The sequence below is a fragment of the Henckelia pumila genome, chromosome 3, assembly GCF_033568475.1.
Source record: "Henckelia pumila isolate YLH828 chromosome 3, ASM3356847v2, whole genome shotgun sequence".
Taxonomy (NCBI): domain Eukaryota; kingdom Viridiplantae; phylum Streptophyta; class Magnoliopsida; order Lamiales; family Gesneriaceae; genus Henckelia; species Henckelia pumila.
Genome location: NC_133122.1, coordinates 192,069,050 through 192,091,476, shown reverse-complemented (window position 1 = coordinate 192,091,476; position 22,427 = coordinate 192,069,050). Strand labels below are relative to the sequence as shown.

Genomic DNA, 22,427 nt, shown 5'->3' with positions numbered 1-22,427 from the left:
CCAATACTTTGCACTTATATAGGTGATCTCCTATCAAGAGTATCTTGCATTACTCCACCTTATAGGTATAAGAATCATTAAAAGAAAAACTTAACCTCACCACATTTTGCAGGTTATGTCAACTTGGATGTTTCAGGAATGAGTAAGTAATTTTTCCACGTACTCAAACTAATATTTATAACTTAGTTGTCCCATTGAACCAAGGTTTTGGGATCTCCAATTCTCAAGGTTGGGTTACCGCTATAAATATTTTATTTTGTGGATTTTAAACCCATTCCTCCAAGTAGTTTGTACATTTGATCTCTATTTATACTTTTTGTAAGCGGATCCGCAAGGTTTTCCTTTGACTTCACATAGTCAACCGAAATAACCCCATTCGAGATCAATTATCTTATGGTATTATGTCTCCGATGAATATATCGAGATTTACCATTGTACATACTACTTTGTGCTCTTTCTATTGCTGACTGACTGTCACAATGAATCGTAATGGAAGACACCGGTTTACTCCAACATGAAATATCTTCGAGAAAGTTCCGAAGCCACTCGCCTTCTTCTCCATCTTTATCTAGAGAATTAAACTCGGACTTCATAGTCGACCGAGCTATACAAAGCTTCAAACAACTCAAAACTCATAATCACTGGCAGCTGAGCAGTGTTGGAAAATTATATACAAAGAAAGACTGTGACCCTCTTATGTGCCTCATAGTCATCACTTGATAAGATTATTGATCTTTCTAGAAAACCTAAATGAGCATAATTCTGCAGTAGAAAAGAAATATATGGATGTAGGTACATATGAAGAAACAGAATATTTAATCAGAACATAACCCATAGCCCAGAAATCTGAATCAACAATTTTCTAGAGATCAATAAAGCACATCTAGTAACCAGTTGAAGCAGAATTATTAGAAAAGTTGCCTCACAGGCATCACTTGATAAGATTATTGATCTTTCTAGAAAAACTAAATGACCATAATTTTGCAGTCCTAGATCTTTTAAAACAGAATTATTATTATTAGAAAAGAAATATATGAATGTCGGAACATATGAAGAAACAGAATATTTAATCAGAACATAACCCATAACCCAGAAAAGTTGGACTCATATTTACTTTATAAATTTGAAAAAATAATTTTTTCCCATTGACTTGTTCAAATGTTTTTTTTTTGTCCAAGTTTGGTTTTGATACACTAATTTTTTATTTTCGTTTTTATTCCACTTGTTGATATAACATTGGACAAGTAGTAATATTTTTTCGACACTTGAGCATTTTTCGGTATCGCATCAGCATTTTCCTCGTCACAACACTCTAACAAAATAATTTTGAATGATAAAAAAAAACAAAAACAAAAACAAAATCAAATTTAGTACACCAAAATCAAACTTTGAAAACTTATTAACCAAAACCAAAAATAGATAAAAGTTAATGGATCAAAAAAGTTTGTTTCCCTAGCAAATTTGATCTAGCTCACTTGGTCATTCCCAACCGAATACGTCGGTCGACGTACCGGTAGAAATATATTTGTGTAATTGAGCTAATTGGCATCCAAAAAATAGTTACTTTGATGTAGAGATCTTTAAAATATACCTACATAGCTATTAACTTGTACCACTGGAATGATGGTGATAGATTAATTAGAGGATCTTAAAGCATGCACTAGAGTCTAGTTTGATGTGTGTGAAGACAAGGGCATGGCCCTCCACATTATAACAATTCTATTTGTGGTTGGATGAGAGCATTTCTTTTATGAGCATTCATGGAATTGAATTGGGTTAGTGTCACACTGGGGCGTAAATGAGTCGAGCTGATCACGAAAGTTTATGAACTCAAGTTCGAACCTCTTGAGCTCTGGCTCATCGATCGAGCTCCATTTATAGCAGCTTAGTTCGGGATCATAGTTCTGGTTTCATGAAGATATGTGCATGTTTAAATCATGAGTTTGGTGGAAAAGTTTGAGTTCAAAAAGTCCTGAACTCGAATAAGATCGGATCAAGCCGGCTCCTCAAATTCACGAAGCTCGCCTTATACGGGCACCAGGAGGATTCCCGATTCATCTTCATCAATGAATTTGTGGATACTTTGAGGCTATGATAATGCAGACTTTTGAACTCCCTCGTGTGCCTTGAAGTGAACTAGTGGGAGGCTACAAGTGGTTCTTTATTTGTTATGTTACATACTTTAATTTTTAAGTGCAGCAAAAGGGGTATGCTTTACTTTGCATTTACCTTTTTAGCTTTTTCAAGCACTAAGGATTCAACTTCTATACATCAGCATAACTATTTGATTTAACTTTACAATTATAATTTGTTAATTGGAATATTGGATCCATCAACTTTATGTGGCTTCAAGTTTTGAACAAAATTTACAGTTACTCTCAGGGTGGTATAATTAATTAGAGATATCCCATATAAAATCTCGACTAGAAATCGAACGAAAAAACACTAGCAGATTCTTGGTACACATGGTTAGCTGAATTATTCTACTACACTACACACATTTGATAACCATTGATTTATAAGGAACAACAACCTATACATAGTTTCAAAATCCTGATTACATGATAGAGCATGCATTTGGATTGTCATCGCTAAAGATGGCGATATACGGATCCGCAAGTGTGGCAGTACTTGCGGCGGTGTCTTGTTTCCGGACAAATCCAGGGGGTGCCTTCTTGCCATAAGCCTGGAGAGAATAGGGCTGAGCTACAAGATTATAAGGCACATATGGCCATATTTCAGCCTTCTTTCCTGTTGATTTAGCCTTCTTCAGCACTTTGTTTTGCTCTACATATCCTGTTACTGTCACCTTTTGTTGTTTCCTGTCTATCTCCACAGATTTCACTCCTGAAGAGTAATCCAGGCTACAATTGTCAGTTGGAATAAAAATATCTGAAACATATCCCAGCCGCTTTAAACCGTGGGCGAGTATAGGCGGCGATAGAAACATATTATAAAAAAGCAACAAACATAAATTTCTGACATGAATGATGAAATTTCGAAGGTTCTTTTAATGGAAGAGGGAACATATATGATATGAAGTGCATTACCACTTAAGGAAACCAAAGCTTTGTGAACCTTAAGCTCACAGCCATCACAGTCCATTCTGATTTTGAGATTAACTGTTTGGAACTGTTTCTTTTTACTTTTCTTGTGTTTGCTTACATTGCTCATCAGTTCACAGATGTACTCCAGAGCCTCTGCAACACCCATTCCCGCCTCCTTTCCTTTGCAAATGGCTTCGAACAAGTTTTTCGAACTTAGAAGCTTCTTTTGAAGATGGGAGAAGGGTAGTATACTAATAATTGTGTGAGAAACTTCCCTCAAAAAGATGGATGGATTCCTTTCTTATATATAGAAGAAACGAAAGAGCAAGACAAGCTTCCTTAAAATGGGGTTTGGGTTATTTGTTCACAATTCCCTTCTTAAAAGGGTTTTTATGACATAATCCTCTCTCGGTCGTGGGATAGACCGACCATGGTTCGAACCCGATGAGGACAACCACGTCTCTTGTAGTAAAAGAAAAAGGTCTTTTATAAATAGTTAGTTGGAAATGTGGATTTTGAATGCTATGCATGTTGACAGATGCGTGTGAGTGTGTGTGTGTGTTTTAACTTAATGTAGGAGAAATGACAGAAAGTTGGAGAAAAGAAAATAAAGTGAGATTTTAAAGCGTTACACTTGGTAACTTTTGAACCAAAACACCCTTTATAAAGTTTTTCCTTAATCTAGAAATAAAAATCAATATCCAAGATGTAATGGAAAATAAAATGGATTTCCGCTGCATAAATAATTAACAATCGTCATCACCAATAATAGAGGGAGTTGCCGGTATTGATCAAAACCCAATGAGAGACGCTACGAAGCATTATTGTTATATCAAATAGTCAAATAGATACATCTCGTTGCTTTAACTAGCCATCTGATTTCGACATCAATAGCAAAAAAATAGCTTCAACGATAGCTAAATTCTTTTTTGAAAAAAAGAAAAAAAATGTAGACTATAGGAAATGTCTATTTTAGAGCAATTTTGCAACCCAACTCAAACAAAAAAATTATAAAATATGAAGACTTGTCTACTGAAATGACGGCTGCTCCAAGATAGAATGATCCAAAATTGTATCTAGGCGCCAGGCTTTCCCCACTTTTTCTTTTTTGAAAATTATGTATTACAGACCATTAAAACGTGTAAGCCCTTGAATCTTAAACAGAGTTGGGCTCAACCTGTAGCAAGCTAAAGTCACAAAACATTGAAAGATAAAATTTCTGGAATCACATATTGCAAGTGCCAAGAACCATGAGAATCAACCTAAAGCCAGATAGATGATCGTTCCCAGACCCCGATCCGAACAAATTAGGATTGATTCTCATGGTCCAAGGTGTAATGTAATCATAATAACTTAGGTTGATTCAAGTGAAAACTCATTTTCAACAGCTTCAAGAGGGGGAAAATCATATCATTGTGCCTGATTTTTGGGCGATCCTTTCGCCAAGCTGAAATGAGGTTGAGTTGCACGTAGAGAGAGGAACAGAAGAAAATATAAATTCAATGGTCTTACTGAACAACGAGAGGTCAAACACGACGCATTTGGAGATATGACGTATACCAAATGCAAGACCATTAAAAAAATCAAGAAATTTAAACTATAAACAATAATACTGATAATACATCCCAATCCAACACCTCACACCAAGTAGGCCTAGAAAGAAAAAGGTGGTCAATGGTAAGGGTGCATAAAACATCACCATATTAAAAGAGCCTAAGAATAGGAAAGTAGATCGATCGTAAGGAAGACTAAAAGAAATACAGCCAGCAGAATTTACATGTGAAACCCACAAAAAAGGTATAGTTTTATGGTTACTTCTATGCTACATTGGTGATGTATGGAGAGAGCATTAACTACACATATATTAACATAAAATTCAGGAGTGACACGATCCAATGCAATTTACTGCACTTTGTAATATTGTCGGCGTAGCAGAGAAAGGACGGGATATGTAAAGCTTTACCAGCCTCAATTATGGGAGAACATGCTTATGAGACATGCAGCATTAGCAGTAACACCACGAACAACTTTGCCATATGTGAGCCACAAGAGGCTGAGGATTTAGGTGTCCTTCCAGCAAATGCAGGAGCAACTGCATGACCCTTTGGCACACTCTGCTGCTCCGCTGTTGGTAAGGTATTAGGAGAGTTGCCAACTGGCCCTCCACCATTTTTAAGATCCAGACCTGGAATATGTTTAGAAATCGTGTTCTCAGGAGAGATCAATGCTGTTGACTTGAAGGGGGGAAATATGAATATACACAACTATGGATAATCATAAAACAATCTTGATCAGAGACGAAATAGCGTACACTCCATTGAATCATAAAGCCACTTCTAAACCTTTGCATGACGCACAACACATAAGCACTTAAGCATGCAGACACCGTGAAGTGATCATACTACATGCATTCAGTTGTTTTACTTCTCAGTTTTCTTCATCCCTATAGATCATTTTGAAGAAATTGAAGGAGAGAACAGAGTGGAATATCAGCAAATAAAAAATATAAATCAAAATGTAATAAAGGTCGGCGTCTTTGATTCTTTAGTTTCAATTAAGAACTAACATAGACTTCATAGTCTAGGAAGATCAGCATAGATATTTCTTAGACGACATCCATGGCAAATTGTCCAGCAAAAAAATGAAAAATCTATTCTATACAAAATTCTAAATTTATGTAACAATTTTGATGACTATTGAATTGTTTCATGAAAACACATCACAAACAACTCTTGCCTTCCTTTACATAATAAAATAATTATTCATATTCTTTAAAAATGCTAATTCATTGTTATGTAATTCACAAGTTGAGTACACAGAATAAAGGAAAAATACATGCATGTTCTAAGAGGATTCTCAAATTAAAACCTTAAGAATTAAGATGCACCTTACTAGCATAAAATGAGATAAAGCAAAGCGTTTATTTTCTTTCACATTCTTTCAAAATGACTACTGGAGCATCAACTCTTACAGCAAAGATTTTCTTTCACATTCTTTCAACTCTCTATTATAATAAATAAGACCACGACAGATATGCATTTATACAAACAGCTTCATGCACTACATAGATAAAAAAAAAAAAGGCCTACAGTAGCAGTGGGATATCAGTAAAATGCACCAAAGACCCCATTAAATTGAATAATGTCATGCATATAAGAAATAAAATCAAACAAAAATGGGATATAAAGAACTAAGATACTCACACTTTGAATGTGACCAACCCAACATGTCTTTTTCCCTATCAAATACAATCTGATACCCTGTCATGAAATTCTCTGCAAGAGACAAGAGAATATTACTTGAAAAAGATAATGAAGCCAAAGCACTGAATGATCAGTGTTCAAATATATTCCCATATTCTTGGATGAGAGCAGAATGTTCATCGTTGACTACAATATGTCATTGGAATGCAAGCCTGTGCTTACGTCCAAATGTTCCCAAATTTCCATCTGTGGGCTGTACCGCTAAACAAAACCCAACAGCACCCTGCAGCGCGTAGAAAATTGTCAGATTTCACAAGTATTATCATCTAGGTATACACATGCAAAAAACCCATCAGAGCAAAGAGACACTATTGGCTCAGTTTAATTTTTATGAAGCATCAGTCACCACACAAAGTGAAGAATTTGTAGCCGCATTTTATCCAAGTTTATCTCATTGGCCTTGTAAAATTAGGTTTGTAGCCATTAAATCCATATGTGATTCAACATCAACAACAGAAATTGTACAAAAATCTCGCTTTTATTTGCAGTTCAAGAACCTATTCATAACTCTGAACTATGAGACAAATAATCCAGATACAAATTATAGCTTCCCAACTTTTAAGCCTGACAAGCTCATGTATTTGAGATGGGCCCAGTTTACACAACTATGTATCAAAGAGAATTCTGCTAGCCAAAAGAATTAAGATTACAAGCAACAACCTGGGTACCATAGATCACAAAAACAGGATTGTTGACCACAAAACTGTTGTTTGCTGAGAATTTCAGAACCAGGGACGGAATCTTGGGCACCCCAAGAGAACTGTTAAAAGTGAAATACTCAAATTAGTTGCAAAGAAGAAGACGGAGATGATAGAGTGGCTCCTGTGCAAGCAAATACATACCTGGATTTATAGCAGTATTGCCATGGATATCCTTCAAAGCTAGACCTAGAAGCATTTATTTGCCCGTCGAACTATGACCAAACAAATAACAATATTCCAGATCAAACTGATCTATGTTCACAAAATGTAGCATAGTATATAACATTAAAAATAGACAACATTAGAGAATATACCTCGTCAACAACTCTTTTATAAACTTGAACGGGAAAAAATGAGAACGAGGTTCCACTATCAACAAGCATTTCAAAGTCCGTATGCTCCAGACATGAACTCACAATGCAGCAAGCCTCCACTCCAACAACATACGTTAAGCTAAACCATGAAATAACCAGACATAAGTCCAATGTATATGCAACACATAAGAAATCTTGGAACTTCATTATATAAAAATGTTTACTTTTTCCCATCCAAAGATAGAAAAGGAGTAGTTTGTTGGCCGGCAATTCCCCTGTCCCCAAAGAATAGCCTCCCAGAATCATCTTCATTAAAACATAGAGAAAAAGAGTCTGAAACATATCCAGCTTTTGCGAGAAAACTTGGAACAGAAATTTCTCCAAGTCCCAAACCCAAAAGACCATCAGGAGCAACTCCATTCAGGTAACCACCAGTTTGTTTACTACCACATCTAAAATAAAAATAAAATTATAGGTGTCAAGAAAATAGAACACTTCCATAAGGATATTTCTCAAGAGACAATGTAGAGAAACACACCCTATAATGACTGGTGCTTTTACAGATTTGTTGGATGCATCGTTGTGGCCTGGCATGAGATGTAATACATCTTCCACCAGAAATCCGGAAGTTGAGGTATCATCCGAATAGTAGTTGATGGTATATGGGCATTGCTGCTTGGGATTTGGACAATTTGGTCCCAATTCACATAACTGATGACTGCAAGAGAGGGGATTGCTTGTGCTAGAATCAGATGGATTGTACTCATTAAGATCCTTATCCTGCATAATAGATGCCCCAAAAATCAGGGAGCACCTGCCAATCAATCGTTTTGAATAAGTAATAAGCATGCTACTAATTCAACAGCAACTAGCTATTGAGAAGTGCCCGCAGTATTAAGCTTTTATCCGTTCCAAGATGTATAGTAAACTTTCTATGGTTCATGACAACTTGGGACCAAATAGAACAGTCAACAGTCTGTAAGTCTTTTTACAAGAAAAGGTATTGTTACGAATCAATATTTCAGAGTTCATGGAATCATCAATTCATCATCGGAATGAACTTCAATGTGTAAAACCAAAGAGAAAGACAAATCTCGGATAAGAGGGTTGAAAGCTTTTATATTTGCACCCAGCTGTCAAAATAATTCAGGAGTTACCAAGCTTTCATATTTGCAATCAGCAGACACAATGATTCAGGTGATAAACACAAAACTTTTTTCTTTATACACTTCTGAGATACAAATTAATTGCAGTCTAACATCAAAGGACAATTCTAAAAATTATGCCACCCACCCTTTTCGTAGGGCATAAAAACTAAATCCAACTGGTTTTTCTATGTGAAGCGTGAGAGTTCTTTTAGAATTTTCAATAATGAGAACCCATTTAAAAAATATTCATAAGAAATGGGTCTCAATAGTATACAAAACAATCAGTGTCATAAATGGGACTAAATCACACCTGTTTACCCATATATCTTGTTTCATGTGACTGTTTCAAACAAATAAAAGGGAAAGTACTCCATACCAAATGCACACAATTAGTACGATCAAATAAAAAGGAATAAAGGGAAAAAAGATTAAAATCAACATAAAAAATGAGAATAAATTATTGAGTAACTGTTAACATAATTGGAAAGAAAAATATATCAAGCAATTTGCCTCTTTCATTTTTATTCACTTACAATTTTTTATGTTCACAATATTTAACTTTCAATATGCTATTAGGAGAATTGAATATATTTATATTAAATCTTTCAAATAACAATAAATAATCAGGGTACAAATAATGCCCTATCGATTGGGCATTTAACAGAAACTGGCCCACCGTAAGCTTTTATGATCTACATATTTCAGAGGAGGTAGTCTTTATTGTGGTTTTGTAGGAGGGACATCTAATCGGACTAAACCTCAGGAGAGTTTATAAATTCATCCTCATTAGCATGATATGTTTCTCTAGAATCCCAGGTTATACATGGAAAATACATGTTCAACTGTTCAAGATCCCCAAAACTGCCCATTCGAGCATATGCGCAAATGCTTGTATATTTATTTATGTGCTAAGAATCATATCGAAGGAATGCCGATGTTCAGCCATTAAAAAAAAGAATCTTCCAAATCACAACAACAGTTACATAAAGATGGTTTGCTGATGTTCATTAATGACAAAAACATCTCTAAATCATAAAAACAATGACGAGAAGATAAGGACGGTTTCCTACCAGACTGCTGTAAAAACTGGCAGCTAAAGGTGCACATTCAACACAATCACAGGGAACCCAAAATAGATCACTTCCAGCATCCAACGCCACAAGAAAAGAAACACTTGGTGTGCCTATGTCAATCCACATGTAGTGTAACCTGTTCCAGAAAATGAGGTGAAAACAAAATCAATGGGTTACAAAAATTAAAATTCCAAAAGAATTGGTGCTATTTAATGACTAACTCTGGATCGTATTCCTATAAAAAATATATATATATGCAGCAATATCGCAACACAATGTGTAGCTTTTGCGTGGTTGGATAAAATAATTATTGCATGGTTTTTTGCCATAGATAGGCTAGGAGAATATGGGCATATAACAACATCAAATAATGTACTACTGCCACACGCTTTATATCAGTGTACCTTATAGAGAACAAATTTAAAACCAAAATCACATATTTATCTGATTTAAAGGACCATATGACACAGTACATAGCACCATATAACATTCTCCAAAGGAGGAAGAAAAATTCAAAGGCAACCAAATCTCACACCATTCAAGTGAAAAAAAAAAAAAAAAAATTACTGTTTATGATGTCAATCTAAGTTATTCCCCGAGTGCATATACATTGGACCAGGGAATAATGGTAAATGGATGCTACTCGCAGAAAGTCTCACTGATTTAATCTGTCCAATGCACAATCAGATTACTAAAAAATTACAGGAAGTAATAGTTTTGGTAAGTTTTACAAGAATAAGATTCCAATAATAATTAGTTAAACTATTTGAATCGATTCACAGGGCACCTAAATTTAGGATTTGTTCATGCCACCATATAGGTAGTTAAGTGTTAATCCAATGGTTAAAAGGGGCCACGTATGATTGTTCTTCTAATGCAATGTGTGCGTCCATGTGAAGCGATACATATGACCCCTGGTAGTCATTGGATTAGCACTTAGGGTAGTACATATGATATGAGGTAGCATCGAACTACCCCCTAAATTTTATGAGATTAAATTTTAGGGTATACAAGATATACATGAGAGAACATTTATTTCCTAAAGTGTGAAGGATTCATCTAAGGGAATTAAATTAGCTAACTATGAACTACTATTGGACTTAGTCTTGAACGTTAGTCAAGATGAGACCTGTATTATCAAAACTACCATACTACCAAGTTAACATTGGAATGTCACCGATAATTATTAAATTCTTCTCGCGTACACTTTTGAAGGAGAAAATTCCTTAGCTCTCTGCCCACAGAATATAAGATAACATGAGAAAGAAGAAAGAGAATACTCTCTCATCCTAATGTTCCATTTGGCCAAAAGCTAATTTTCTACTTCTCATATCTCACTTTGCCGTGTGCTTCAGTTGACAAAAAAATGTTTTCTTTACACTTCGTGACACCTTTTGCTATATTATTATAGTCTATAAACATTTTGATTCAGGAAACATTCAAAAATAGATCCAAGTCTCTTCGGCTAAACTCGGACTTGTCCTCCATCCCTCGACCAGCCACAGATATTTTATTTCGGTGCCTAGACCCGAACAATTCATATTACCTATTATGGCAGCTTAACTCACAGCTCCCACATTAACGTGCTAACCACTCGTTTGATTAAAGCAACAGTAACGAGTAAAGATTTTAATTTCCACATGCTGAGAACACGAGAGACCCGATAGTTTTGAGCCATTCATATCACAACATAGAACCGCCTATTGGAAAGGAAATATTACCAGAGGTTTGCGTCACATTAAGTTCTATTATAGTTGCAAATAAAGAATTACCAAAACAAATGCATCCAACTTAATGAACTTATCCGCAGTAAAACAGAGAAAATACGAACCATCCAAAGTCATTTCCGAGAGGCAACGTGGCGCTGCCTTTAGTGGGGTAAAGATATTGAAACTGAGGGTTAAGCTTAAGCGTCTGCCGCTGCACATCATTGCTCAACAACCGCCGATAATACTCTGAGCTCCGCTTCCGCGGCCAAGCCTGGCCAGCTCCACCTCCATTTACCACATCAGCTCCATTTCTAGAAATCATAACTTCCCTTGCTTCATCGGAAAACCTGTGTACCAAACTCACTGGAAATATATTCTGCTCCGACGGCTCACAGTGAAGACACCAAATTAACGCTAAACCGAGCAAAATAAACCGAATCTCCATACCTCGAAGGAGATCGGAGAATGGCCAAAAACTCTAAAAGACCGAGGAAATCACGAATGCACGTGTCATATGAGTGTAATTGTGACAGTGTAGTGGAAGAGCGCCACTACTGTCTACTCGAGAGGAGGAGGGGAACGGCGGAATGAGATAGTTGGGCGAGTTCAGGCGAGAAGTGGAGTGAGGAAGAAGATACAGAACCAAAAAGGTAAGCAGCCTCAGCTTGCTTTGCTTCTTTACGTCGTCTCGGAAGTCGGAATGAAGAGCCCGACTGTCACACTTTTTATATTAAAAAATAAAATTAAAATTAAATAATTGAATTCTTCATTATTTATATATATCTGTTATTTTTACGATACAAGATTTTTATTCACGGGTTTCAATTCCGTAATTATACGCTGTAATTAGGGATCTTTAGGTTTTCAAAATAATTAATTAATTAGGGGTCTTTACTCTTTAGTTGTTAATAAAATCGTTGTCTCAATTTTCTATTCATCATCATTACTATAATAAGTACCTTTTATTTTTCAAGATAACTATAAATTTATTTATAATTTTATTTTCATTTTTCATTAATTTTTATAATAATATTCAAGAAAAGGGAAATTTGAATGTACGTTGTTGCCATTCTCGCAACTTCTAATTTCTATTGTTCAAGAATCTGCCTTGGCATTTTAGAAATGATTAACAATATTTTATATTAATGATCTTACTTTTGTGTTGATGTTATTCAAATAGCAAAGTTATTTATATTAACCAACAACAGAAACACACGCAGTTATATGTGTAATATAATATATAATATTTTATGATTTTTTATTTATGAAATATATATTATTTAATAGTTAAAAATTAGTTATTGAAAAAATAATATAATTTTAATATATTACTATATTAAAAAAAAAAGTAATAGAGAAAAAGTGAAGAAAAATGTGAATATGATAAAATTGAAAGATATAAAATAATTATTCAAATGTTCTTAACTTTTATATAATAGTATAGATACAGTAAAATTCAATGTCTACCAAACTAGGGATTATTTTATCGGGTTAGTTTGGTTAAATTCGATATGTGCTCCCACGCCAAGACAAGACAAGTTTAATTACTAAACTTGATATAATTTTGTTTCAAGACTTCTATGCAACAATAAATAAATAAATTATTTAATATCATTCAATATAACTTTTTTTTTAAAAAAAAAAACATTATTGATAACTAAAATATATACGTGCGCACGCACCAGACTACTCGTTACCCGCACTGAACCCACTTTAAGGCCCTCGACCGAGTCAAAACCCGCCTGTTAAATTTTTTTTTTACGGGATTTAGGCTTGACTAATTGTCATCCCTAATTTTTTAAACAAAAAATTTTAGATTTCATGTCGGCTAAATGCATATATTTTTCTCCGTATGTTTTGATATGTATATGTGAAATAAGATGTATGCAGGAATTAATCTAATTTCTGTGGAATTTGTCATGTATCCACTCGACAAGTAAACTAAGAGATGGTGGAAGAAAGGAACAATCAAAACTTCATGGAATTTCATTCAACTGGATGAAGATGGTAACATGGCAGCAGTGCAGCTCCATTTGATTTTTCATTTAAGAAAGCTTCTTGTCAGATTATTTAGGCGACAAAAATGTTCCCACAATACACTACCAACATCGCGTAAGCTGCGGTAATGTAAAGAAACCAGATGAGTTGACATGATGCTCATTTTAAGCTGATAGAAGTGGCGTAGGATTGCAGAACAGTCAAAGCTTGCTCTGTTATAGCTCTGTTTCTAGCTCGTCTTACCCAGACATCCACAACCGCAGCTGCCTCAGTGTCCTTAACCCCGTTCTCAAGAGTGTCCGCTGCTTCACATACTTTCCCCTGAGCTAACAAACTCTCAACTCTATTAATCAGCGATTCTATTCCATCGCCTGATTGGTCTACCTCCTTTACCTGAACTCAGTGGTGACAAAAAAGATTAAAGTTACTCGATTATCCTCTCAAACTTGTATAAAGATCTAACGAGCGGCAAGGAGAGAAAATGCACCTTCAGCCAAGAAGCAATATATGCCAATGAATGTGACAATATCCCACCACCGCCTGGTGGGATTAAGCTGAAGTGCCTTAGTGTCCCCTTCAAAGAATCAAACTGCAGATACACAACACTAATCGATAATTTTGGACTGGTAGGGATCTTGACGACAAAAATTAAACATTGTACATGACATGAAAAATGACACCAAAAAAGAGAAAATAATAGAAAGCATATGCAGCAGTTGGGACAAATAATTGGAATACAGTACGTAATCATGCCATGCGATAAGAAGAATAAATGGACAAATTAAACTGATATCGAACATAATGTAATTTAATGAGATGTAATTCTCAATAAAGAAAAGATTAAATGTAGACATTCAGGTGAAAGTATTTTCAAGATTATTAATAAGACATTGACAATGGCAACATTTTTATATTGAATTAATGGCATGAGAAGTGTGACTATGTTATGAAATGTTTGCTTTTGATAAGCCAGGAGATCAGCCTGCCACCATAATATCACCACGGGTCTAGATAGATCAAAAACCTCTGGCGAGTCAGAGGCACCTAACCTAGTTCATGAATTATTCCTAAACCTGACTTTGTCCACGTCCTTGCGGGAAACTGAGTTGTTTCAGCTATCTACCAAGTACAAGTGTGAAAAAGAAATTTTAAATCATCTGTATTTGGACAAGAAATTGGACACTGAGGCATCCTTGGTGAAGCATGTACAATCTCTAAGTAACATGGCAGAAGTAGCATGAGCAAACCTATGCCATTAAAATTTTCAAAAGATAACTCAAATCCATCTCACCAGCGTTCTTTGCCTCAATCATTAAGTCAAAAGAAATTGAGAAGAAAAATCTCTGTTCTTTCTTCTTTGGTTAAATTAGTAAAGTTACAAATGTTCTTCTGATTTTAATTTTTGTTTTTTGTGCCATAACATTGTTGTCTGTTCTTCTATATTTCTTGTCAAGCCATTTTGTTCCACAACGCAGGGGTCTCAAAGCTTCAAACAACTCAAAACTCATAATCACTGGCAGCTGAGCAGTGTTGGAAAATTATATACAAAGAAAGACTGTGACCCTCTTATGTGCCTCATAGTCATCACTTGATAAGATTATTGATCTTTCTAGAAAACCTAAATGAGCATAATTCTGCAGTAGAAAAGAAATATATGGATGTAGGTACATATGAAGAAACAGAATATTTAATCAGAACATAACCCATAGCCCAGAAATCTGAATCATCAATTTTCTAGAGATCAATAAAGCACATCTAGTAACCAGTTGAAGCAGAATTATTAGAAAAGTTGCCTCACAGGCATCACTTGATAAGATTATTGATCTTTCTAGAAAAACTAAATGACCATAATTTTGCAGTCCTAGATCTTTTAAAACAGAATTATTATTATTAGAAAAGAAATATATGAATGTCGGAACATATGAAGAAACAGAATATTTAATCAGAACATAACCCATAACCCAGAAAAGTTGAATCAACCATTTTCTGGAGATCAATAAAGCACATCTAGCAACCATCGCCGGCACAAACAGTTGAAGCACTCTCACACCTCTGCTGATTAACCGAGAGCCACCCGTTTGTTTAAGGGAGCAAAACTGGAATTTGTTTATGAAAATAAGTTCCCAGCTTCAACTCGATCGATTAACCTTGGCATCATTCCAAGTAATTCCACTTTAACTTCATTCTTGACCCAACAAAAAGAAATTTCATGTCGGTTGCACAGAAATGAAACATGATTGTATTTTAGAATATTTATCTGATATTTGATTAATAACAATCTAGTGAACATTTGACCAGTATTTGAAGTATTTGGATATCCTCGTCTTTAAACACCTTATAAGGTCACGGAATATTATATGATGCTTTTGGAGCATGTGAACCCAGATAAAATTACTTGAGGAATTTAAAAAAATTTAAGAAGTGACATCATATTTATACATTATACAACAATTATTTTTACATGTAGGGATTCCTTCTTGAAATAAAAATTCCAACTTTTTGCATCTGGGGAACCTACAAGACTTTATTAAGCACACCAGTGTAATTTATATTTTCTCCAACATTTTTTAAAAAAAAAAAAAATATATATATATATATATATATATGCTCACCAACATGTGATAAAAAGTTTAAAGCAACTTATAAGCTTTCACCAAACACCATGGTAGAAAAAAACTATGTAGATGTGAACCAAAAAAAAGTATTTAAAGTACATTTTAGAATTAATAGTATCAATTTGGTAATGCGAGGTCCTTGACAGCAAAAGAAAGAGAATGGTGACATTGGTTTTCCAAGAATCATTTTGAAGCACATAACCAATCGATGGAATCTGAAATATGATGTGGAACATATAGTTTATCTGTCACAACTTACAAAGATATAAGAAAACTTGCCTTGTGATTTAATTGGGGTAAAGTATCTGTGCCGTATTTTTGCGTTTCTTCAGGAAGGGAAGATAGAACTAAAGCTACTAGTGAGTCTTTGTCAACGCCTTCAAGATGAGAGTGGAGGGCTTCTATTTCATTTTGAATTGGCAGCCCTTTGGACAATGCATCTTCAAGAGCTAGTGCTCCCTGAAGTCATTAGAATATTATATCTCATGTCAATAAAGTGAAACAGATACTAACTTAACGAAGACGAAGAATCACTTTTATATTGTCTTTCCAGTTTTTTGCAGCTTCTAATGGATTAAACAACAATGGGAATCAAATAACAGCTTTTTAACCATATAGATTTCACCAAGCAAAAATTCCTTAATCATGCCACATTGTCAACACCAAATTAACAAACAAATTTCATCGAAATTCATCATGAGGAAAAGACAAAACAAAAAATATCGATTACAATCCCAACTTTATCAATTGATGTCTGGGCCATGTGTAAGCTGAATTCTTTCAGAATTGACACTATAATTAATAAATTAAGAAACGAAGGACTACACCAAAACAAAGCCCAATTATAAGCCATGTCTAGAAGAATGAACTTGTAGTCAAACTGTGTAAGTGAGGAGATTACCAGGGCTAGCTTCTGCACAGAATGACTCTGGCGAGCTTCTTCTGATTGTGCATAAAATGCCATGCACAAGGCATTTATCTGCCAAGGAAAAGAAAAAGAATAAACACATTATCCAGGATAACTGGAAGGTGGTACGAAGAACTAAAATCATCCATCACTTCTCCGTAGAGGTGGAAGGGACTTTTGATATCTAAACGCCATAAGGTGTTCAACTCTTCTGTCTTTTTTTTTTCCATTTGTCATACACGGCAACAAACAAAAGAGATATAAGGAGGTAAATAAAATGAACAACAGATGTAATTCTTTATATTGAGAGGAGCAGATAAATTCCACAGGCACTGAACAACAGATGTGTAGCCCAAATTGATGTTTGCAGAGAAATTTTCATGAACCTATTAGTTATACAACCGAAAACTTCAAAATTTAAAATAAACTAAAATGTGATTGTTGAACTTCTGCTTTTATACGCTCACTCATTCGATAAAATCTCATGCAAAAAAAACTGAGACGAATTTAATTTTCACAACATTTTATTATTGTGGCAGCATTAGCCATCGGAATATATATAGAACATGATATTTGTTTGAAAGATGGAATGATGTTGAATACAAACCAACTTTTCAACATTATCTCATCATCATCTATGATGCTCAACTATATGTAATATGTTCTTCTTAGCAGATAACTGAGCACGTACTCTACTGGACTTGACAGGAAAGAATATCTTGAATCTCTGACTTCTACTTCTACCATATAAATTGACAGAAAATATTTGTTTTCCATTTCCTCACCAAACATCAAACCCACAGTTGGCCTTAGTATAGGGCAACATCGGCATCTCAGTAGTTAAACTATAACTTAAAATTGTTTGCATCATTCATCATCAGCGAGAGCTTTAAGCAGTAACACAATTTTTTAATAACCGTTACGAAAATAAATTTCTTTTTTGTTTTCCTCTCATTCGGTAGCTGCATTGAATTAAACATCCTTATACGGGAAGTCAGCAAGTAATATACATGAAGATTTGCTTCAGCCATCTTTTCAATCTGGGAAGCCTTTTCACTCGCAATTGCTGCAGCTAGATCAGCTTTCGCTAAATCTTGTATTTGCTTCAGTTTTAGTTCAGCTTCTGCCTCCTGCAAATGGCTGCACTAATAAGTCCACATGGCAAAATACATATCATACATAGAACAATGTTTGAAAAACAATATAGCTTTACCTTTTCCTCGAGCTCTGTTCTGAGTTTTTCTTCCAATTTTTCTTGAAGTGATTTTAGAGAAGCAGCTGCTTTTGCTCTTTCCCTGACTAATTCCTGAAAAATTTTCAAACAGAAACTTCTGCATTGGCAAAAAAATATAATTATAAAATAACAACAAGAGAAAACAAAAAACAAATAGAGTTATCAATAAACACATGGATTTGTACAAAATAGATAGGAAAATCGAGTACTAAAATACTGCATATGATGTAAATGAGCAAGGCCTCTACACAGATGCTATCACGATTTTATTTGATATAGAGCAACTACATCATCACACTAGCAGCCAGATGCCAAAAAAAAAATAAAACAATTTTTCTAAAACCTTGTCAAGAATGGCTTCTTTCTCAGCATACATGAGTTCCCTGGCCCTCGCATCCTTGAGCTCCTTTTCATACTTGTCCTGGATGATTGAAACCACATATTAACTGAATGATGTGCAGCTTAACTTCAAGCTACTTAGTAAGAAACTCCTCTGAAAATCATCTGACATAATCAAAACTTAGAATTTCGATCTGGAAACGACCGAGTCGCCTGGATGCGTGTCCTATATGATGACCACAATAATGAAAGTGTTTTCCCCTAACCTTCATCACCTTCTTATCCAGCGCAAAAGCATGAGCATCTATCTCTGCTTGCCTTTTCTCAGCAGCATGTATGGCTTGCAAAAAGTCAAGAACCAGTTTTCCGTCCTTAGATATGTAACCATCATATGCATCCTCTACTGCGGAAACAGTATCCTTTAATTCAAAAAATAAATGTTAAAAACACGATGCATGAACACATTCCAAATTTTTATGGGAAAAATAAAGTGAGAAAGAGATTGTTAAGCAATATAAACAAGTAACAGTGAAATTTCTTCTTGTTGAGGGGAAAACTTCATTTATCACTACACCTACACTTTCTCTTTTGGAGGTAGCTGTAGTAGGTTCTTCAATATTATCTCTTAAGTAGTAATCATCGAGAAGGGAACCAGATTTTTTAGTTCCATCACCGTGAACAACCTAGCAAAAGTTACTTCACAAAAAATCGTGAGTAGTTCGCACAAAAAAGTACAGCTGAAAATGGTGCTGGGGACATATACAATCACCAATCAAAACCATAGTTTACCTCTTGCACATCCTGAGTGGTGATTTTCTCCTTCAACACAGGCATGATCCCAATTTCTGTGGGACTTTCATCAGCTGATGTGAATTTTGGGGAGATGTCAATAGCCTTGTGCTGCTCTTCATCAGGTTTTACCTCTGGTAACTTCTGGTCAAAACTTTCCTCAGATGGTTTACTAGTTGCATCATCTGAGACAAGGTCGACACCGGTAACATTAGGCAAGTCGACATCTTTAACAAGATCGATATTTTCTTGTGATGGTGGTGCAATATCTTTTACTTGGATATTGATATCTCCATCAGCATTTAATGAATCTTCTGGCAGATTTGATTCGGAACGTGTTTCAGTATCTTTATCGGTGTGGTCCGCTTTAGAATTTTTTGCATCTGTATCCTGCAAGCTGTTCAAAGAAATGGGCTCCCTTAATTCACCAGCTTGAGAATGTGCACTTTCTTCTGCTACTTCCTGGTTGTTTTCATCATTAATCCGAACCTTCACATGCTCACCAGTGCTTTGCTGCTCCTTTCCAATATATGTATCAAGATACCCATAATAATAGGCTGCAAGCATAGCAGAACCCAAAGCGAGACCTCCGGTAATGATTTTCGGTCCATGACTTTGAGATTCAGGGACATTGCTGCCTGAACCAGGCTTGACGGATTCATTTTTCTGAGATGTGGATAACAACCTTCTGGAAGAAAGATATGAAGGAAGCTGCAAATTATACCAGTATTTCAGAAGATTACAAGGCAAACCTTTCAATCAATCAGCTCAGTACTGACACATCTATTGACATAGTTGTCATGCACTGTGATCTTATAGTGTCCCCTGCATTAACTAAAAAACTGTCATCATTCAGGCACTGATATCCTTCACTGTGCTCCATGCATTGACATTATGACAACTACTACCACTAGTACGACCACGGATGCAGATTCTACAAGTCTCTACCAGCAGAGGGCAGTGAACTGATAAAGTAGTAAATTATTTTCTTGTACCACTCATTCCTGATAAAACCTAGTGATCACAACCAAGGAAGAGATTCATGTAAACCACAAGCACCTGACAGCTAAAATGGAGCAACAAACTATAAAATGCATACGTTCATCCTGAATACAAGACGGATAATTTCCAATTGTTTCTTAGCACACATTTAATAGTTCTAAAGTTTGACAGTATCTAGTTGCTTTTAGTTAGGTGTTTTTGATGACCTTTAAATAGCCGATGACACTGTACACCAACCAACTCATCAGCAAAAGTTCTCATCTCCCAATAAGAGCATAATACCATCGTCCATATATATTTTATTTCCCCAAAACAAATTTTCACACTCCCAATATAAATCACTACCTTTAACTAAAACTTTAAATATAAACCCAAAAATATTCCACTACTTTATTACATTATAATCAAATATTTTATTTAAGATTTCAAAATTTTCACCCCAACCATTTCCTAAATAATTTGACATCTACAGTGACAATGCCATTTCCCTAAACAAGACCAGGCAACATTTTATTTTCCCCATCATTCTTCAGATATTTCCCAAAACTCCCAAAACATAGACTAACATTGTGATACTTTTCTGGCACCAATTTATCATAATTACAAGCCTTGATTATGCCTTAACACGTTATACTTCTATGTCAGCCTACAAGTTGATCTCAAAACAGGGTAATTTAGGGATCAAAAAATGAACCAAGTAAACTTATAATTTGTTTCCATAACCGCGATAAATGAATCATCATTAAATAAATTGCGAAGAAATGAACCACCGAGAAATGTTTGAAATATATCAAAACAAATACAACAAAATGCTTAAAGAAACTGAAACATTAAATCAAATTGATTTGATTCAGTCAAGCAAAAATGATTGCACTAGCGACAAAGATTGTTAAGATACATTCTTTTTAGGTAGCCTACATTGGTGCTAAGGTTTCAACCACGATTCCTTAAAGTAAACTATCTGGATATAGTCTTCAAACAAAAAGATATCAAACACGAGATACATATCATACAATTATTTCAAGAAACCCAAAGAATCATTTATCACGAGCTCATCTTGATAAGGAAAAAGTGATCATCAAACACTTGAATGAAAGAGTTGTCTTCCAATTTCCACAGCAATACTTCACTGGAGACACGAATTCGAAAAATGAATAACGTACCTGAGTTCTAGTTTGCAATGGAACCCCTTTAACCGAACTCCGTGACGCCAGTTGCAAAACTGACCTACAAAAGTTAATGAACAGAAGATTACGATAGAGTAAAACCCCAAATGCAACAAAATTAAGCGGAATACAATAATTGTTCAGAATCAAAAATCTAAAAAGGATGTGTTCCCTCACTTGCGTAACATTTTTGGATTCACTGAGCTCTGTAGATCAAGCGGAGTGCGGCAGCTAAAGGGCGGATATTGGGAGATTTTGTAGTCTGGAGGGTCTCAAATGAAAATAGTCGGAACGAGAACGCCTTATGTGAAGCGTAATTTTTTTTAATAATATGATTCTGATTATGGATATATAATCAATACTAAGCACATTATTTGTGCAAGTTATGCATTATGGTTCGATTTGGTACCGTTATTAATAATTTATGTATAAAATTATATTGTCTGATCACACGTTTTTCTAATCATATTATTTATTCATCTATTAATTATAATTTTACATCAATAATTATTTATTTTACATCAATCAAATCATTGAATTGAAATTACTATATTATCAAATATAAATAATATTATTTATATTTTTTTATTATTATTAAAAAAATAATATGGTAATTTATCATTTTTATATAAAATTTAATCAATCAAATCAAATCAAATCAAATATCCACTATCCTTTCTTATTTATTTTTTATTACATTACATTACTTATCTATATATTATTTATTTCATCACCCATACCAAACTGAGCCTATGTATATATATAAAAATTAAAATAAATTTAAAAGATGATAAATTATTTCAAATATAGTTTAAAAAATAATTACTATCTTATCTATTTAAAATAAATTAAAATATTAAAAATAAAGAGGTCATTTTCTGAATAACAAAAAAAATTCAGCAATAAAATAATACAATAAGAGTATAATAATTTTAAACTCTTTAATCAGATGCTACCTTATAGATAAACATAACAAATTAATAATTAGAGATGTAATTAAAAAGTCAGTGTTTTGTCATTTTAACCTTTTTTCTAAAATTTGTATTCATAAACAGGGGATAAATGTTTAAATAAGCAAATGTATGTATTACAGATAAATGTGTAATCAATAATATATGTTTA

The 22,427-nt window shown here is 34.5% G+C and overlaps 3 protein-coding genes across 4 annotated transcripts; all 3 read right to left on the bottom strand.

Moving 5' to 3' along the window:
* Positions 1–2,397: 2,397 nt before the first annotated feature.
* On the bottom strand, positions 2,398–5,144 carry LOC140890433 (heavy metal-associated isoprenylated plant protein 23). Its single transcript, XM_073298208.1, has 3 exons — positions 5,011–5,144; positions 3,051–3,239; positions 2,398–2,847 (listed from the first exon to the last, which is right to left on the bottom strand). The coding sequence occupies exons 2-3, from the start codon at positions 3,211–3,213 to the stop codon at positions 2,558–2,560; spliced, it is 453 nt and encodes a 150-aa protein (XP_073154309.1). The 5' UTR covers positions 3,214–3,239; positions 5,011–5,144; the 3' UTR covers positions 2,398–2,557.
* LOC140890432 (aspartic proteinase-like protein 1) lies at positions 4,726–11,930 on the bottom strand. The gene is made up of 10 exons (XM_073298207.1): positions 11,378–11,930; positions 9,544–9,682; positions 7,864–8,105; positions 7,550–7,777; positions 7,326–7,464; positions 7,153–7,223; positions 6,971–7,070; positions 6,473–6,533; positions 6,251–6,322; positions 4,726–5,232 (listed from the first exon to the last, which is right to left on the bottom strand). The coding sequence occupies exons 1-10, from the start codon at positions 11,698–11,700 to the stop codon at positions 5,036–5,038; spliced, it is 1,572 nt and encodes a 523-aa protein (XP_073154308.1). The 5' UTR covers positions 11,701–11,930; the 3' UTR covers positions 4,726–5,035.
* Positions 11,931–13,218: 1,288 nt separating this feature from the next.
* On the bottom strand, positions 13,219–21,618 carry LOC140893153 (MICOS complex subunit MIC60, mitochondrial). 2 transcript variants are annotated; one of them, XR_012153044.1, is made up of 13 exons: positions 21,483–21,618; positions 21,303–21,366; positions 19,138–19,848; positions 18,927–19,031; positions 18,615–18,767; positions 18,353–18,430; positions 17,989–18,081; positions 17,786–17,905; positions 16,770–16,847; positions 16,148–16,327; positions 15,234–15,349; positions 13,741–13,842; positions 13,508–13,646 (listed from the first exon to the last, which is right to left on the bottom strand). XR_012153044.1 is itself a non-coding variant. In XM_073302216.1 (12 exons), the coding sequence occupies exons 1-12, from the start codon at positions 21,491–21,493 to the stop codon at positions 13,413–13,415; spliced, it is 1,929 nt and encodes a 642-aa protein (XP_073158317.1). In that variant the 5' UTR covers positions 21,494–21,618; the 3' UTR covers positions 13,219–13,412. The 2 variants fall into 2 exon arrangements, 1 of the variants encoding a protein (XP_073158317.1); XM_073302216.1 differs by lacking the exon at positions 15,234–15,349 and having other exon boundaries at positions 13,219–13,646.
* Positions 21,619–22,427: the final 809 nt, after the last annotated feature.

What these genes read in the sequence shown, in the direction of transcription:
- LOC140890432 (XM_073298207.1), bottom strand. Translation starts at nt 11,700, where the DNA reads ATGGAGATTCGGTTTATTTTGCTCGGTTTAGCGTTAATTTGGTGTCTT. An exon ending in CAATACTGCTATAAATCCAG is followed by an intron (nt 7,071 to 7,152) that starts GTATGTATTTGC and finishes CACTTTTAACAG; the next exon opens with TTCTCTTGGGGTGCCCAAGA. An exon ending in AAATTTGGGAACATTTGGAC is followed by an intron (nt 6,323 to 6,472) that starts GTAAGCACAGGC and finishes TGTCTCTTGCAG; the next exon opens with AGAATTTCATGACAGGGTAT.
- LOC140893153 (XM_073302216.1), bottom strand. An exon ending in TGGCTGAAGCAAATCTTCAT is followed by an intron (nt 16,848 to 17,785) that starts GTATATTACTTG and finishes TTTCCTTGGCAG; the next exon opens with ATAAATGCCTTGTGCATGGC. An exon ending in ATATTGCTTCTTGGCTGAAG is followed by an intron (nt 13,647 to 13,740) that starts GTGCATTTTCTC and finishes CACTGAGTTCAG; the next exon opens with GTAAAGGAGGTAGACCAATC.
- LOC140890433 (XM_073298208.1), bottom strand. Translation starts at nt 3,213, where the DNA reads ATGGGTGTTGCAGAGGCTCTGGAGTACATCTGTGAACTGATGAGCAAT. An exon ending in AGCTTTGGTTTCCTTAAGTG is followed by an intron (nt 2,848 to 3,050) that starts GTAATGCACTTC and finishes ATTACTCTTCAG; the next exon opens with GAGTGAAATCTGTGGAGATA.